Source organism: Myotis davidii, unplaced genomic scaffold (assembly GCF_000327345.1).
Source record: "Myotis davidii unplaced genomic scaffold, ASM32734v1 scaffold98, whole genome shotgun sequence".
Taxonomy (NCBI): domain Eukaryota; kingdom Metazoa; phylum Chordata; class Mammalia; order Chiroptera; family Vespertilionidae; genus Myotis; species Myotis davidii.
Genome location: NW_006294654.1, coordinates 258,179 through 276,896, shown reverse-complemented (window position 1 = coordinate 276,896; position 18,718 = coordinate 258,179). Strand labels below are relative to the sequence as shown.

General features: G+C 39.0%; 1 protein-coding gene across 1 annotated transcript in view; it reads left to right on the top strand.

Annotated features, from left to right (window-relative positions):
* The window catches only part of PRUNE2 (prune homolog 2 (Drosophila)), a 206,077-nt gene that overhangs the window by 35,801 nt on the left and 151,558 nt on the right, over positions 1-18,718 (top strand). Inside the window, exons 2-4 of the mRNA XM_015567374.1 lie at positions 8,269-8,373; positions 10,234-10,436; positions 12,377-12,540. Coding sequence (XP_015422860.1) covers positions 8,269-8,373; positions 10,234-10,436; positions 12,377-12,540 — 472 coding nt within the window. The remainder of the gene's footprint in view (positions 1-8,268; positions 8,374-10,233; positions 10,437-12,376; positions 12,541-18,718) is intronic.

Sequence of the window (18,718 nt, the reverse complement as noted above, 5' to 3'; positions counted from 1 at the left end):
GAGAAAGAGTGCAAGCTATCCGGCATGTCTTCTTATAAGAGCACTAACCGTGTCTTGAGGGCCCCACCCTCATGCCCCACCCTCATGCCTTCATCTAAACCTAATTATTTGCCAAAGACCCCATTTCCAAATACCATCACATGGGGAGTTAGGGCTGTGACATGAATTTTGGTGGCACACAATTCAGTCCATAGCAAGCACAGTAAAGAGGCACAGACAGTGGACGTTTAGAAGAGGCAGCAGAAAGCCTTGTGGACCTGGGTTTGCATTCGTATAAAGCCAGACGAAAAAGACTATAGCTCAAGTTTGAAAAGGGAACGTTTGAGAGATTATAAAGACCTGTAAAACCACAAAGGACAAACTCCTGGGATGGGACATGTGCACAGGCTAGAAGGAAATAGTACTTGAATGGGAGATTGAAGAGCCCTACCCAGTTGGTAATACATGTAAGGACTCATTTCCCCCAACAGCGGAATGGTTGGAATATGCGCATATCTTAGGAATCTATGAAGAACAGTCCCTAGAGGGCCTTTCCGGAAAGCTACGGATTTGGGAGGACCACCGTTTATATTGGAAGCTGTGGAGGGAAAATAATGGTGCTGCTCCCCAAAAGTTGTCCTTTGAGGGTAATGTTAGAAAGAGAACCTTAAAAACAAAGTAAGTGCTGTAAGTAAAAGAACAGCGTTGGCCCAAATCATTATTACGATCGAGAAGGTGTAGAGCAACCATATACTAGTATGAGGTCACTCCTTTTGAAAACACTCTGCTTTCAAGATGGGCAGCAAATGGGTTGTAGAAGAGCAGATTCAGCTGAAAAGGCAAAAGGGCGGTCGAGTCAGTGTCCAATACTCCAGCTGAAAGAAGCCTGACCTCAAGGGAACTGGGGACTCAGATTGGGAACCAAGAAGCGCCTCAGGCAACACTTGGGTTTACCTTTTGGTTCCTCATCACCTACCCATGATGGTTTCTTGCATTTGACGATACAGAAAATGATACAGGTGCACATGAACTGAGAGGTATACATTGACTTTGTTCATACTGACTCGTATCCCCCATTTTTCCCAAATGAGAAATCTTAAAAAGGGGCATTCTCCAGCGTGGCAAAGAAAAGGCTGAGGGGGAGTATTGTTGGGATTGGTTGGGAGGGCAGTGAGGGAAGAGGTTATAGGCAATATATACCTATCTGAATTGAGTAGGTTTACTTTTATAATCAGTGAGACAATTAAACTACCATAAAATCATTTGGGTCTTATTGAAAGCTTTTTGCCTTTTCCTATTTTGGTGGTTTATAGTCATCTATTACATCACCAACTAAATTAAGACATTTATGAGAAAATTAAATATAAAATGTCTATGTCCTGAATTTGTAGATTCTGGTAAATGTTTCTGCTTTTACAGCTCTCAAAGTGGCCTCCAGGTCACTTATGATTGTTTAATAATTAACCATTAGAATAGAACTGGATTAGGTGGCCAGTGGGCTAGAGTTTCCTATTTGTCAGTATCATGGAGACTTGCCTGCAAGAAGGAACAAGGCACCTATGCTGATTCCAGAAATTGTATATGTATATGTACACTAGAGGCCCAGTGCATGAAATTCACGCATGGGGGGAAGTGGGGGTCCTCTCAGCCCGGCCTGCACCCTCTTTAATCTGGGACCCCTCGGTGGATGCCCGGACTGTGGGGGCAGGCGGCTTGTCCCTCTCCTGGGCCACAGATGCAGGTGCAGCCGCTGGCACCCAGGACCATGTGGCGGGTGGCTTGTCCCTGTCCCGGCCCCAGCCCAAGCCACTGGTGTCCGGGACTGCGGGGCTGCGGGGTGGGCAGCTTGTCCCTCTCCCGGGCCGCAGCCTGGCTGGCCCTCATTCCTCTCTCCCCAGTGTTGAGTGTCTGAGCTGTTACGGTGTGATGGTATGAGGGCGTGATGACCATTTGCATATTAGCTCTTTATTATATAGGATACCCCCCGCCCTGTCCACAACTCCCAGCTCCCACCCTCTAATACACAGACATGTATCCATATAATAGTTACCATTAAGCCAGATAGAATGCAGGAGTTTGGGTCATAGAAAAAGATCCATAGTGATTTGATAAGTGAAAATAAAAGGAACTTTCTAAAGAGTAGGAATAGAAGCAGCCAATTTTTGTGAAGTATGTGTGTTAATATATGTGCATAAATATAAATGTGAAAAAATGTGAAATAATCAACAATATGCTAACAAAGTAGTTGTCATTGTTTTCTTAATGTTGTTGTGTCTGACTTACTCTAATGGCATGTATTTATTTTCTTACCAGAGAAATAAAGAAAAATAAAGAATGAAATACAAAGGTTCCAATTGGTGGGGGAAATCCCTGTATCCTAGAGACCTTGTACCGAGTAATAAGCATTTCCTTCTTTGTTGTTGTTGTTGTTGTTTTTTAAAACTTATGGTTGATGCCATGTTATTCCCTCCAGGTTTCTCTCTCTCTGGGTCCCAACCTTTCTCCAGGTAATAATAAGATTATGGAGAATTTCAGGAGTTCAATTCTAGAAATCATTTTAAACTCAAAGCCACTATCAAGAGGTGCATCGTTTGTTTACCAAATGAACAAAGGATGTGACTTCATTCGTATCTGGCAGAGCTGGTCAAAGGGCTTTGGTTATTGCCTTTGGAGGACCAGGTTGCTCTGGGCATCTCCACAGCTCCCTTAGTCCTTGCTGCTCATTGCACTGTGGCTCCTTAGGCATCCCCTCCCACCTGGCTTTCCTGGTGGAGTCAGGACTTTCAGGGGTACAAGCAGCACGGTAGTTTCCTCCTGCCAGACCTCTGAGTCTTCTAACTTAGAATCATGGCAGCCACAGGTGCATGGGGTCTCCTGGGGAGGAAGTGGGCTCTTTTCTGTACCACCCACAGCCAGCCTGTAGGAAGGATTCCCTTCGTTGACTTGGAGTTACTAAGTCATTAAGGAAGCACTAGTTCAACTGCCAACTCTTTGCTATGCCTGAGATGATTGGAGGTATCATCCAATAAATTCAAGAGACTTTCTTTTCTCTCGCTTCTTCATTTGCTGGTTAAGGGTAGGGACTAAGAAATGTGTCCTGATTTAATATGTGAGGAAGGAGATTAGCCAACTTCTGTGAGTTTTGTCTACATGTTTTTAATACAAAATAATTTTCAATAAGTTATTTTTGAAAAAATTTTCATAAGGTTTTAAGAAAAGGATTTAGGGAGGATAGGTATGAAGAGATCACATATAGCTGTATTGCAAGGACTTGTTGATTAAAGGTTTATTGTGGCATTTTAGATGTGGAAAGTTATAGGTGGGAGGAGCTTTATTTCTCGAGGGTGGAGTTATGAAAAAGCTTTCAAAAGCCTAAGCTTTCAGCAGCCTTCCGGAAGCCCTCCTTCTAATCAATTCTGTTTTCTGTGGGTGTGTTTGAAAGTGCTTTTGCCTGAGAAGCGCAGTTTCCCTTAATGGGCCATTGAATCCGAATGCTTAGGCATTGTGCTGGCTTTTAAAAAGAGATAAGGGTAAACTTCGTTAAGAAGTCTACTTTTAGTGATGTATAGAATTACATTTTGAAAGCATATTAAAGTAATGATTGGGAATACTGGCATGTTCAATATATTTTCTTTTACACGTTGATTATGAAAAGATTCTGTCCATCTATTTGGAAATGTGTATGACAAAGCAGTATAGTAGTATCTATTTCAACCCATTACCAGCATTCCATTGTTTTGGTCTTGCACAGTGCTGTTTTTAGGCATTAGCAATGAGTCCTCCTTGGTTCTTGGTGTGCCTGAGTCTAGGGCAATGGTCGGCAAACTGTGTCTCGCGAGCCACATGCGGCTCTTTGGCCCCTTGAGTGTGGCCACGAAGTTTCAATCACACTGTACATGCGCGCCTGCACGTGGTATTTTGTGTAAGAGCCACACTCAAGGGGCCGCAGTTTGCCAACCACTGGTCTAGGGAATGAGTGTTTACTTTCCAGATCTATTTACTCTGGGCTAAGAGTTTACAGGGTCACATTAAGAAAATATATACACTGGGCAGTAGTTATTTGTTGAACATGCTGGCATACTGTTACCTCAGGGCCTTTGCACTTGCTATTCCCTTTGCCTGAGGTATCCTTAGGTCCCAGTTCACTTCAGGCTTTTATTTTGCTCTCACCTTCTCAAATGTACCTCATCTCAGCACACCCATTCTCCTCCACTTATCATTATCTAATTATTTGGTTCATAATCTCCTTGCACTAAATACAAGTGTCATATGGGCTGGGATTTTTGTCTGTTTGGTTCACTACTATATCCCGAAGGCTTATTACTGTGCCTGACACAAACTGCTTTTTATTAGGTGAATGGCAATAATTCACTGAATTGATAAACTTGTCATATGTCATGTTTCCTTGGACACAATTTGTCTGTTTGTGAATAACCCTAACCCTAATATGAGCTGTATCAAGGGACATAGATATTAAGAGTGAACATCTGTGAGTCTGTGGAGGGCCCCCCAGACCTGCTGCGAGAGATGCAGACTGTCATTGTGGTCAGGAATCTCCTCTGAGTTCTGTTGACCAGTTTTACCGTGTCTGCAGGTGGGGCCATTGCCACAGAGTAGACCCAGCACTGCAAGGACCCCCTATTCCAGTGATGGCGAACCTGTGACACGCGTGTCAGGGGTGACACGTGAACTCATTTTTTTGGTTGACTTTTCTTTGTTAAATGGCATTTAAATATATAAAATAAATATCAAAAATATAAGTCTTTGTTTTACTATGGTTGCAAATATCAAAAAATTTGAATATGTGACATGGCACCAGAGTTAAGTTAGGGTTTTTCAAAATGCTGACACGCTGAGCTCAAAAGGTTCACCATCACTGCCCTATTCTCCTCCCCGGACACTTGAAATCAGTCCCCAGACTTTTCTGCCTCGACCCCTGTGCTTGTTCTGTTCACACTGCCAAGGTCGTTTGTGGTGGGAAGCTTGAAAGTGGGTCGGTATTCTCTGGTTCTTGATCCCCAGGTTGAAGAGCCAAATCTTGCACATTCCTTGAACTTACCCATTGGGTGAGTCTACACAACTAATGTCATGGTCTATTCCTACAAGCAGGCAGGAGTCAGTCTGAGTCTGGTTACTGTTATCTCTACCTTGTGCCACCCTCTAATTATAGCTTATCAGTGGTTTTTGGTAGGACATCTGAGACTTTTTGAGGTCGAGCCTACCACTTTTAAGGCTTATTGGCAGGCACCAAAGGTACTTTCTAGCTGTGATGTCCCTTCTGTTTGGTCCAACATTCCCAGCCTACGTGAAATTTCTGGTCATATTTTGGGATTGTGGTGTAATCCCGGGAAGGGCTCCTTAGAATAAAAGTAGGTTACCTTGGTGAGTAACTCATTAACCCAGGGGTACTCATTGGCATGGTCTCTCCATTGGAACTGTTAGTGGTAAAGCAGATATAACCCTGATAGCATGGGCACCAGGATGGTAATTTTGGTGTAGGAGGGTGGTGAGGGGAAGAGAGAGTTGGAGCCTGGAAATTTGCTGCAGATGGCAGACATGAGCGAATGGCAGGAGAAGATGCCATAACTGTGAGGGAACTTGAGGTGTGGGAAGAAGGGAAGTCAGAGGAGAAAGGAGAGAGCATGAAAAGACAGGCATGAGGCACCAAAAAGAACCCTCCTAGTTTTGCACCAGGATCTTCTATAGCCTGGCCTACAAGATGGTATGTACTTTATTTCTCTTCCAATGAAGGACAACTAAATCACAATCTTAGAAGATTCCTGAGTATTGGTCCAAGGTGCTCTGTGTTTATAGTTCTATTTAGCTCATTTCTTTTTCTGAGTAGTAATTGGTTTGTACTTGGAAATGAATTGATACATAAGTCTTCTTATCTGCGCCCCCCCATGTCTTCTTTTATGCAAGTAGAGTGTTGAACACAGAGCTGTGCCTACGAATTAGCGAACCTAGATTAGAGAGCAGATAAGTCAGCTTCAACATAATCTTGGTAGAATAAATGTCTGAAGCCTTGCTGTATTCAGAATGCATATTTAACATCTTCTCCATGCTCATTCATTTTGTAGACTCTGAACTTGTTATGGCATTATAGAGTGGTTGGTGCAGGGCAGCGACAGGGCTCACTGAACTGGGTCACGGGTTCTGGGAACAATCTTGGCCACATCACAGACTCCATTGACCTATACAAAGTGTTGTTAATCTGCCTTACAAGATCTGGGAGGAGAAATGAGGTAATGTCTACTGAGACCTTTGAGCTTCTCGGAAGAACAGTATTCTACAGTAATATGATTTCCTAATGCATTTGTTTGTATTGTAATGGAGTGTAATTCCATTTACCTGAATTTCTTTGGATGTCTTTAGAATATCTGATAGTCTTGCACAGGGGAAGCAGTCCAGCTTTGGGAGTAAGAACTGGGCCTAGAACAGAACCCTCAAAGGCTGCTCAGCCAAACGAGCCAGCTGTAAATCTGCGAGATTAAGGGAAGGAAGTTGGGAGAGGAAAATATGGGAGCTAGAGCTGATGGAGATGGGGGAGAGAGTTGTAATTATCTTCAGAGAGTTTATATCATACTTTTAAATCATGTTGTTTTACTAAAGATGAATACTTCAATATATTTTTAAATGTGATTATTTTAATTGAGCAATATTACATATTGCATGACTCATCTGTAATATTGATCCTGCTGTCATTCTCTATATTGGTAGACTCTGTAACTCAGCTTCCTTCAAGATTTACTTTATTATGTTCCTTGGGCTAACCTGATTGTTTAATAACTTGTTCCAACTCTGACACCAATAGTTCCATACCAATACTAACAGATTTATAGATTCATTTGTAAAATACCTGGTAAATTACTAAAGAACACTTTATCTTTGTTCTGTAGATAAGGGAATAAGTAAGTCTTTTTTATTGCAATAGTGCTGAGCAGGGTAATTTTTTATGCAATCTCTTTGAGCAGTATTACAATTGAGTTAGCTTTCTAGTAAGCCCTAAAACAGAAGTTAAAACAAAAGATGAAAGTGAGGGAAATATACATGTGTGTCATCTCTGTCATTCTATAAAGATGTCAAGTTAGGTTATAATTATCGTTATTGGACAGTTTTGTTGTGACACTTTCCAGAAGTGGTTAGTTCTTTGGCATTTCAAACCTAGCTATTCAAAAGGAGGTCAGCCCTCTATAAAGTAACATTAAGTAACTATGGAGTTAACTAGGAAAGATAAGCATATATCTTCTTTTCCAGAGAGGGGATTTTATACATTTTTTAAACAGCAACTGATTTGTATTTTTAGGGGAATGATACTAATCATATTCCTTTCTCTGGAGACAGGAAGGGAAAGTGCTGCAACTTTTATTTGCTAAATTATAGAGTATAATGCAGAGAGAACATATCCTATCCCCCAAATGTGGCATAAAAAAAGTAAATTCCTACCGAAGTTTGTGTTGCATGCCAGGGATGTGTATGAAAAAGGCACGTTGTCAAATTAAGAAGAACATTTTATATAAGAAAATGATATGAAATACTGTGGAATTGTTCTTTAGACCAAAATACAGTAATCTTTTACTAAAAAATTATGACTCAGAGTTATAGTTCATATGAGCTAGATTGTGAATAATCGTAATAAAACCACATTTTTGGTTGGAGAAGGTAGGACATAACTACTGGTTGACCTGTGAGTCAGACCCAGGCAATCAGAGGCCTCTCATGCCCTCTCCTGCCCCACAATGTATGTTCTGCCCACCGTTCCCACAGTGGGAACCTTTTACAAGGGTGCAGTCTTGAGATAGTAATGTTCTTGTTGAGTCCCTACATGACTGAACCCATGTGGGAGCCTCTATATAAACGTCTAATATTCTGGCAGGAGGGTGCAGAGATCTACTTGTCTTGTGGCCACTCATGACAAGCTTTGTAAGTTCCCTCGCTCATTAAACTGCCACCTACAAGCTGGAGTGGCCTGCCTCTTTCTTTGGTCTCTCTTTGCTCTCTGTGTATGAGGGCCAGTTTCACATTTTATCTGGGGAAGCTCCCAAGGTTGTGAACCAACAATTGTCTGTTCCTGACAATTTACTAAAATTTGAATGAGCACTTCTGAATGTTAGCCATGTTGTGCAATTTTATGTCTTGGTGTCAAACCTTCATGATAAATTTATGATTTTCTGCAATCGTGTATGAGTGTAGCTAAGGCCATACTTTAAAAAAAAAGATGGGAAAATGTCCTGTTTATATTGATCTATTGCATGTTAAATTGTGATGTTCTTTTTGAATTTGTTTCAGAATCGAAGCAAGCGCTTGGAGAAGGTCCATGTGGTTATTGGACATAAGTCGTGTGACTTGGATTCTCTCATTTCTGCCTTCACATATGCTTACTTTCTAGACAAGGTGAGGGGAAAGAAAATTATGCTTTTTAATTTGAATTGTGATGTAAATTTTAAGAACACACATTTTCTGGGAATATAAGAAACCTATTAAAGTTTTCATGTTCTGGTTTATTGTTGCAGAGAATAATGCATTATGATCCATTAATCAATAACTATTTATTGATCACCTACTATATGTTAGGCATTGTTATGGTTATTTCTTACTGAGCCTATTCATACAACATTATTTCAATATGATCAATGTTTTCAAATTGAAAAGAAAAAATGTTTTATAATAGTTGGTTGGTTGTATAAAATTTCAGAGAACTAACAAAAGTAAAAGTCAGGATGCCTTGTTTTCCTTTATCATCCCTTTTGGATAGTCTTTCCCTTGGGAGTAGAAAATATGTGCAGAATAACCTGCATGAACACTACATGAAGGACAGAGCTCATTGGCTGAAACTTTCAGTAACAGAGATATTACATGTTACATCTATATTGTTGTTGCCTTTTAGCCCTGACTATGTACAACAGGACATTCTCAGTTGGTGATAATCTCCCCTGAGTGAAAATCTTTGTACTCTGTAAAGTCTATAATATGCCTCTAAAGGTGAAAAAGGCCTTTCAATAAGTTGTTTTAAATTTTCCATTTCGTAAAATTCATTAGCCTACGGTAATGCATTACCTCAAAGCCGAAAAAGGTACATTTGAGTATTTTGATGCTATTTCCAATTTCACACAATTTTGAATTTTATGGAGTACATTAGCTTTTTATTCCCATTTTATTTGGATCCTTGACTCTTAGGTTATGCATAGCCAATCTAAGTGATTTAATTCACATGAAACCCAGTCTTCCAGAATGAGCTGTGGTGGCAAGAACGGGTTTAGGGCAGCAGCTGACCAAAATGCTGGGTCAGGTACCCTGATCTCTACATACAGTCTTTATAGCAAATTTATCTTTAAAAAATTTTTTTATCTTAAATTTTGTTGAACCTTACAAGGGAGATTAATTGGTATGAGGAGATAAGGGTGCCTGTGACAAGGCAAGCATATTAAACACTGATCTTATTAACTAAATTTTTTGTTCCTAGAAAAAAATGCCTGTCTCAAGAACATAGAATTGACTGAACCCGACTGACTTTTAGACTGATAGTGGCATGGATTCTTAAGGAAATCATATACTAGTTATATCAACAACAATAACTATAATGTTTTGAATGAGATGACATCCAACAAAAGGAGTGGGAAAAGTAGTTGTGATAGATAAAACAAATAGATGAAAAGAAAGAGATATGTGGCCTCTTTTCTCCTTTGTCTATTTAATATTTTTATTAAAAAAATTAATTGTAACAATTAAACATCACAGATAACACCTCAAACTATAGATTTTCAACTTTTCTTGAGTAATCGAAGGACTTATCTATCCTGGGCCTGGATTTTTTGTAGGTAAACAATGGGCTGGAGCTGAGTGACAGGCATCCCATAGAGATGGGACATGCATGGCTTTCTGTGTCACCACAGTCCTCACCTGCCCTATTTCAGTCATCCTAATTTTCTGCTCTTTCCATTAAGAGATGTGAATTTATTTTCCCTGAAGAGCAGAATGCATACAATTTTTTTTTAATTTATGGAGGGGTTGAAGTGAGACAAAATATTTTAAATAAGGCGTGAGAAGTTTCATGTAGAGTGAGAAACATTAGGGGCCTCTTACCCATGGATAAAGCTCTGCTAATGGGGCTCAGGTAAAGTTGGTTATGAATGTCAAATGGCTTAATGAGGCCAAAGGACCTTTGTACCCTTTACTGATGGAACTCAGATCGAGAGAATGTAGATGCATTCCTTCCTTCTGCTGTTGTCAGAATATGAACTTCTTTCTCTGTAGGTCAGCCCCCCCGGGGTTCTCTGTTTGCCGGTGCTGAACATACCCAGGACTGAGTTCAGCTACTTCACTGAGACAAGGTTTATTCTGGAAGAGCTAAACATCTCTGAGACATCCCACATATTCCGAGATGAAATTAATCTGCATCAGCTGAATGATGAAGGAAAGTTATCTATAACACTCATTGGCAGCAACGTGCTGGCGAGGTGAGGCTCTGGAGGTCTGGTCTTTTCAGGAAGGCTCTTCTGGGCAAAGTATCACCTTGTTCACGACTTTTGTGGTTCAGGGAAATGTAAAAGGCAGAGGACATTCAGAGGAAAGGAAATATTTTTTCTTCTTTATGGCAAAATCTGGGCTGCGCCAATTTTCTGTTTTTACTTTTGCATTTCAAATATATGACATCTTTGAGTGGAAAGTTCTTGTAAAATTGACCAAAATTATAATTTTAAACCACTTCAAACACTTGTTGTGGCAAGGCAACTCTTGTGGGTATTGATGCTGAAGATGGGTAATAAAAATAGAAATTAAACACTAAATAAAACTGAAAGGTTCTTAAGAAAAAAATCTCAGTAGTGAAATGGAAATTTATGTAGATGGGCTATGAAAGTCATTTGATCATTGGCTCATCACTCATAGCATTATTATACTCTAAGAGCAGGATAGATTTTTTTTTAAAGTTCATGTAATTTGAACTCTCTATTTCATGGGCAAAAACCTTTTCATCTATTTTTGCAAATGACCTACCCAAGGTACCACATGCAGTTAATAGAGGAGTTTGGATGAAAACTTGGGTTTTCTTCCTCCTTCAGTAAGTACTTAAAAATTGCTAACTAGCACAAGAATCTAAAGGTGCATAAAGAGTAATAAGACAAATTACTCAAGGACCTTACAACCCAACACAAAGATGCCCTTTGATAAGCTCTCTAGTGCTACTGAATGAAAAATCACAGTTAAACATCTGAGTGGTTTTAGATATTAGGATTTTTTTTTGCATACTTTGCCAGTTTGCTAATTATTGATGACATTAACCAGTGGATATTGACTTTAGTATACATAAAATAAAAGCATGTACAATATCTAATTTTTAAACCTTTTTTAGAAAGCATATTTAGTTATGAATATATTGTAATGTTAGGTATGCAGTTATAAACAGTTTTCAGAATAATTTCCTATGGTGTTTGAAACACAAAATTCTTTTTTGACTAATATTTATCAGTCATTGATAATTGGCTGAGAGTTATTGGTAGGTTATTTGACTAACTTCATTTATCGATATTCAGAACGATCACATGCTTTACTAAATTTATGTTAACCTTTCAGACAATAAATGCAAGTAGATATAAAAAAAATAGTTGGAAAAAACCAAAGGACTGAGCTATAAAAAATATGTATCAGTTGAAATCTTCAGAAGAGTTTTGTTACCAATTAAAATTGAAAAATTTTGCTTGTTTTGAGACTGAAGTTGTGAACTCTGGCTTTGAGATAGTGTATGAAATAGATTGCTTTCCAAAAATAGAGCTCTTCATTTCCTTCACTGCTACTCATTTGGCTTTGGCACAAGAGAGAATAAAGTTAGTTTTATCCAGATTTTTCTTCAGAAGTAAATAAGCCCATAGTATTTTTTCTCCAGCACTATGGCTGGATGTGCAAACTTTGGAACCAGATTATCAGAGTCTAAATACAAGCCAGTCTACTTACAGGCTTTCTAACCTTGGACAAATTTCTTAACCTCTTCATACCTGTCTCCCCATTTGTAAAGTGCAAATTTTAATAAAATTCACTTAATAGGGTCATTTTATAGTATAAAATGTGATAATACTTCAAAAGTATTTATAACAGTATCTGACGCATAGTGGGAGCTCAACATATATTAGCAATTATTATTATTATTATTATTATTATCCAGTAGCAAAGTGAGAAAGGAGTGCAAAGGTGTGAAGGCACTCTAAGAATCTTGGGGAATATAATTAGTTAACACGAAATGTGAAAACACATAGAATAAGGTTCTTCTGAGTCATATGCACTTACTTATATTTTTTGGCTACTGAGAGGAAGTTATTTGTGTGGGAGAAGAGATTAAATAATTCCCCAACGTCAGAAAACATGCCATATTTCTTTCTCTTCCTCTCCTCCATTTGCTTTCCAGTGAGGACAAAGCTTTAGAATCGGCTGTTGTCAAAGTCATTAGTCCAGTTGAGCAGAGCGATGCTGGGCTTGGGTTCGGCGAGTCTTCCTCCTCCCTCGTGGTGAAAGAGATTCTCCAGGAGGCTCCCGAGCTCATCACCGAGCAGCTGGCTCATCTCCTCCGAGGTGAGATGACTCTTTCTATTAAATACTGGAAGGCTTAATGGAGTGTCTCTCGACTTGCTCATGCAGAAAGAGTGCGATCCATTCTTGGGTTAACAATCCCTTTAAAGACCCCGGGAAGCTTCATCAGAGAGGCAGGGAGTAAAGAGTTTGTTAAAGAGTAGCATTATATGGAATATTAAAAATGTGCATTTAAAAACAGGCATGACGGAGCTTTGCTGTTTCAAGGCAAGAATATTAAATGGAACTCCTGCACTTCTGCTGGGGAGCTGGGAGTGCTCCTCGGCCCTTTAACAGCTCCCAGAGGTGTTTCTTGCCCCACAGTGTGAATATGGGCCAGACTTCCACGTTCTCACATTGACTATCTCCTAATGCTGATACATGCTTGGTTTATATCATGCTGTTTGGATGGCAAACTGCACCTTCCATTTTGGCAATATTGTGCAAGATGGACTTTTATAGTCAAAGTGTCACCTCTTTCTCCCCCTCTTGTAATGTATTCCATTGTTACTCAGCCTGTGCCAGGCACTCTGGTCTGCAGTCATTAAGAGCTCCCTAATCTCTATTTCATCTCCATGCAGCCCACTGCTTCCAAAAAGTGATTTCCAAGCTGGAAATTGTCAGTTGACTTTGGTGCCACAATTCCATGTTGCCTCACTTAGGACAGTTTGGGGTTTTGTATCATGAGTTTTGGTGCTTGTTTTTCTTTCTTGAACATGGCAGACATAGATTTTTCTCAGAAGTATTTAACCCAAGAAAGTAAAAACGAGTGATGAATAGACTGAAAGAACTTAAAAGGGAAGAAGACTGAGAGAATGTTGACTCAACTCCTATTCTTTTTACAAGTCTAAATTTTTATTATTAGATTCAACAGACAAAGAATAACATTTTAATAATATAATCAGAACAAATAACACATAGGGGGGAAAAGAAAATAAAAACTGCACATTGTTCATTGCAGTATAAACCAGACAACACAGTGAAATAGCTAGTTCTGCATATTAAATGCCTAAACACAGTTTTGAACAAACACCATATGTACCAATATTTAAGCTTTTAATATGTATAATATTGGTACAAATATATACCAATATTTAAGTTATGTAAACATATTAAGTTTCTAATGTGATCATTGAACTTGTTTCTTGCTTGTTAAAGTGTTTAATATAGATTGGATTAATGACAGTGTCACTCATAAGGGATAATGTTTTGTTTTAATAAGATGCATAGTGGAGAAACCAGCTCACAGAGGCATATTAGTGGGAGTGGGACAAGATACTTTAAAGCAATATCAGCACATTCAGGATATTAATTTAATTTTTATGCGGGATTAAGCAAGTGAAGTTATAGTCTAAAGAGTCATCTTAGATCCTTCATAAGTTGATGTAGGTCTTTCAAAGCCTTTTCTTCACTTTCTCTGTCTCTACCACAATTTGGAAGGAAAAGGGTTTAAGAGTCATAAAGTTCCTGTAAATGTTTTAGAATTAATGGCCCCAGTAAACCCATTTAAAATCTTTTTCTGGCTAATGGCATCTGTAAAATGCTCTATGGGAAACTGTGTCCTCAACTAAGCTAAGCAAGCACAATCATTTATCTCCATGACAGAGCAGAAGGAAAATAAAGGTAATCGGGGATCTCAGCCAAGAGGCAAGTTGATTGATATTTTGTTTGCAAACTAAGAAGGTTGGGCTTATTGTTCAAAAAATACATGTATTATTTAGTAGGGAAGAATTGTAGTCAATGAGCAGTTCATCTTCATGGTTTTCTATAGATAGTAAAATTGACAGTCAAAATGTGATACATTGGTATGAAGATGATTTTGTTGTTGATGCTGATGATGCTGATGAGAATATTCAGATTTAGGGAATTAGAAGGAATACAGAACCTTTTGTGAGTGGCCATGGCTTTAGTTAGCCAAGCTACCAAGAATTAAAGCTGCCAAAGGACTTTGGCTTTTCTTATCTTCAGAGGTTTTTCATAGGGTTGGGCTTGAAGTGGGGCTAGGAAGCAGCCAGACTAGTGAAATCACTGCATTGTTACTCGGAAATTGGACTGGGAGAAGTGAAGTGCCTCTACCTGTGAAGACTGCCAATACTGATACTGTCATGGGAGTCAGAGCCGCTGGAGCCCGGGAGGAGAAGACAGGGGTGGCGTATGTGAATGGAAAGTGGGCTCTGGAGACCTTTTGCCAAGATGGGCAGGAGTGCATGTGTGTGCTGTGCATGTGGAGGGGAGAGGAAACATCGCTGCATGGTCTGGCCCAGAGGGAACTAACGGACGGTGATCCAAGGAGTTTGACTACACTGTTCATAAGGCAATGGGCAATTTTTAAAAAGGTACTGAATTTTAAGTAAATATAAGAAATGAATCAAGTCAAATTTTGCATTATTCACTAAACTCAAACCTAGATTTCATACTTTTCCAGTCATGTGCTAACACCAGACCTGAAGGGAGGTGTTTTTTATGTGCCTATAAATAATTCTAGCAATCTTTATTTTCATAACATAAAAAGTTCTCTTTCTGAAGGGTTTCTCTATAAATAGCTACAATATTATCTTGTATTTTGGGGCGATCAAAATGATCATTGATTTGACACACATTTCTAGAACATGTCATTATGCATTCTTCCAGGTCTTGAAGGAATGTACAATTTCTACGCACACCCTTGCCATAAAGAACTTTGAAAAATGTCTACTTCCAGATGTTGTGAGACTAGATAGTCATGGCCGACTTGGAAGAGTCTTTAAAAAGCTTCATAAGTAGAACTCTGTAGAGAGTATATCATTGTAAACTCTGTACCCCCCAAATCTGAATTTACTAAGAACTAAATAATCAGTTTGATTGTTGGTTACCTTTCATTCCCAGGGTCAGATCTGAGAACACACCATGCTGTGGCACACGGTGTGCTCTGAAGGGATTTCAATGGGCCAAGATATTGATCCCCTCAATCCTTGGAGAGTCCCTAAGTCTGCCCCTTAGCCTCTTATGCTGAAAGGAATATGCATTTTCAATGCATTTCTTAATTTCTAAAAGGTTGAGTCTACTCTTCCTTAGTTGTGCTTGTTAGCTCTTCACTGCTCAACTTCTAAGTATTGCTATACCCTGGAACGTTGTCTTGGGCATTTTTGCACTGACCTCATTTAGTTCTGAAACTTTAAATATAGTACTTAGGCTGTGACTCCCTGTATCTTCAACTGTAATCTCTGTTAGATTTCCAGGTTGATACTCATGCCCACGTGACATCTTCGCCTGCATGTCTAATTAGCACTGCCATCTTTCTCATGGCTGTAATGGAAACCTTTAGTTCCCTGTACCTGCAAACCTGCTTTTATCCCAGTTTCCCCAATTCAGTAAAAGGCACTGGCAAAAAGACAATGACTCAGGCCACAATCAGTCCTGCTGACATACATTTAAACATAGCCACAATCACCATTAGTGATCGAATCCAAGCCACCATTCTGTCTAGACTTGGCTAATGCCATAGCCTCCTGACGGTTGCCCCATTTCCTCCATGAAACCTATTGCCTATGACGTAGTCAGAAGGACCTTTGAATAATATAAACCAGGTCCTGTCAACCTCCTGCGTAATACCCATCACACTCAGAACACAAGCGCCCCACCCTTGCAAACTGCAACATGATCGTCCCCTCCTACTCTGACATCCTCTCTTACTATTTCCCCCTTTCCCACTGGGTGCTGCAAGGGCGGGGGCCTTTCGGTCTTCCAAATATGCCCAACTCTTTCCACTTTTGAGGATTTACATAAGCTGTTTCTCCTCTGGAATGCATCTTTCTATCTACTTATCTTCCTTGCTGTCACCAGTCTCCTCCCTCTTGAACCCTCACTCTAGAATGTAAGCTTCAGGAGAAGAGCAATCCGACATGTTTTGTTCACTGATCCACTGTTGTGTTTCTGGTGCCTGGAACAGTGCCTGCCACAAAGCAGACCCTCAATAAATACTGCCATAAGATGAATTTTGCAAGATGGTTTGTATACTTTCTGTGTTTTTTTTATGGCTAAATTGATTTAGTTAGTGCCATGATATTTTAATATCCATTGCATTCCAGCCCATATCTCCAACGTTCTTAATGTCCAGACTTTGGACATTATTCATTCTAACAGTTAATCCTTTTTTTAGCTTTTAGAAAGCCTAGACTTCGTTTTGTAATTTTGCAAACGTTTGTTTTTATTTTCAGCAGTTGGTTGTTATATATATGACACATATATATTGTATATCATTTTAACCTTTTTCATGGAGTATATACATGTACAGAAAAGAATGTACAATATGAATATAAAACATAAATATATGAGTTATTACAAAAGGAACCCCCCTTTACCAATAACTCGGGTAAAGAAATAGAACAAGGTGACCTCTTTGTACACCTTTCCATCACTGTTCACTTCCTCTCTAACTAAAGATAACCAGCATTCTGATTTTCATGGCACATACTTTCTTGTATATCTTTATAGTTTTATCACCTTTGTATGTACCCCATAACACTACAGATTGGTTTCGTCTGTTTTATATATTATGTAGCAAGAATCATATGGTGTACACTCTCATTGTTATTAGACCTCTACATTTATATTACCTGTAGTATCGATTTGCTCAGGTCATTTATCTATCATCTGTCTATTCATTTATTTCATTATTTATTTCCTCCCTTCTTCCATAGAATATTTGAAGTAGTTTATGCAAATATAAAAAAACAAAACCAAAAAAAGTCACGGTCAGGAAACAAAACTGTGTAGAGAAAGGAATAAGGTCAAGATATAGTTAAAAAATGAAGGAGTGAAAATAATATTCAGTTTGAAACTCTGGATATGAGCTTCCTGGAATCAGTGAAAATGTAGAAATTTAATTAATTGCAATATTTATATTATTACTAAAACACACATACCAGGACTTCATCTTTTAAAAAAAGTCTAAATCTTAAATGTTTTTTCTTTGTGTCAGTCTTCTTGGAAAAAACACTTAATAATGTCATAGACATCTTCCAACATATATAATAGCAGTTTTCATAAGGAACTGGATACAATATGTCAGATACTTCTCCCTTCTCATTTGTCTTTGAGAATGTGCTCATTCACATGAGAGCATAAATGACCCTGATTTTTGGAAATGTCTATTCACTTCTTCACCCCCTCCCTAGCTCTGTTTTTGCTGTTGTGGTTTTTTTTGTTCTTTGCTTTCTTCCCCCTTCCTTCCTTTCTTTGTCATCCCTTCCTCTTCTGACTCTTCTCCCTTCTACTGTCTGTTTCCAAGATCTGTTATCATTTTCAGGCAAGCTGCAGCCTGAACTATCTAAAAGTCAAATTACACAGTCATGGTGGCCTAACATTGGTATTTGATTATGCCTGGGGTTTGTGCCCAAAGCAAACAATTACTGTAAACCCGCCAGCCTCCTCAATCCATATTCTTTTATTTCCCCAGAGAAGTGTACTAGAGGTCTGTTGCCAAATTTAAGGAACATTAAATCGCTGAATCATCTCATTGGAGGTGTGTGTGTGTGTGTGTGTGTGTGTGTGTGTGTGTGTGTGTCTCAGGAACCAGCTGGCAATGATGGGATTTCAGCCATTTACCAGGCATGTTTTCATCAAGACAACACTTTATCCTCAAAAGATCTTTCACATGTCTTTGTATAAAGGCCTTGGCAGAGCCACAATATGAACAGTGAAACAATTATCAGCTATTGTTCTTAGCTCAGGACGTGGAAAACGAAGCCCTCGGTTTTCAGGAAACAGTTTCTCTTGTTTCTATTGGCAGCTCCATTTGAGCTTTAATAAAGAATAGTTCCCTGCTATTTTAGTAGCCTGGACTAACAGCTTCATAAAGGTCCTTTTAAGGAGGTCAAATAGGAAAGGAAGTGGGCCAGCTTTTTTTTCCCCCCCTCTTGCCCAAAGAGTGAATCATCCCTCTCCTGAAATGGTTACTGAGTCCAAGGGAATTACGTTGCTTGTTTTGCTTAGGAAGAGGAAAGGCCTGTATTGGGAGTAGGGGAAAGAAATTATTTTTTCAGCAAAATATAGAACCAGAACAATTCTCCAACCTCAGAGTATTAGTTAATTCTTCTGCTGTACAAAGATAAGCCTTATTAAAATCAGACATTTAAAATTTATAAGATTATTAAGCACTTGATTTTTTTCATCCCTTTTCAGCTAAAAATGTGAGCTAAGT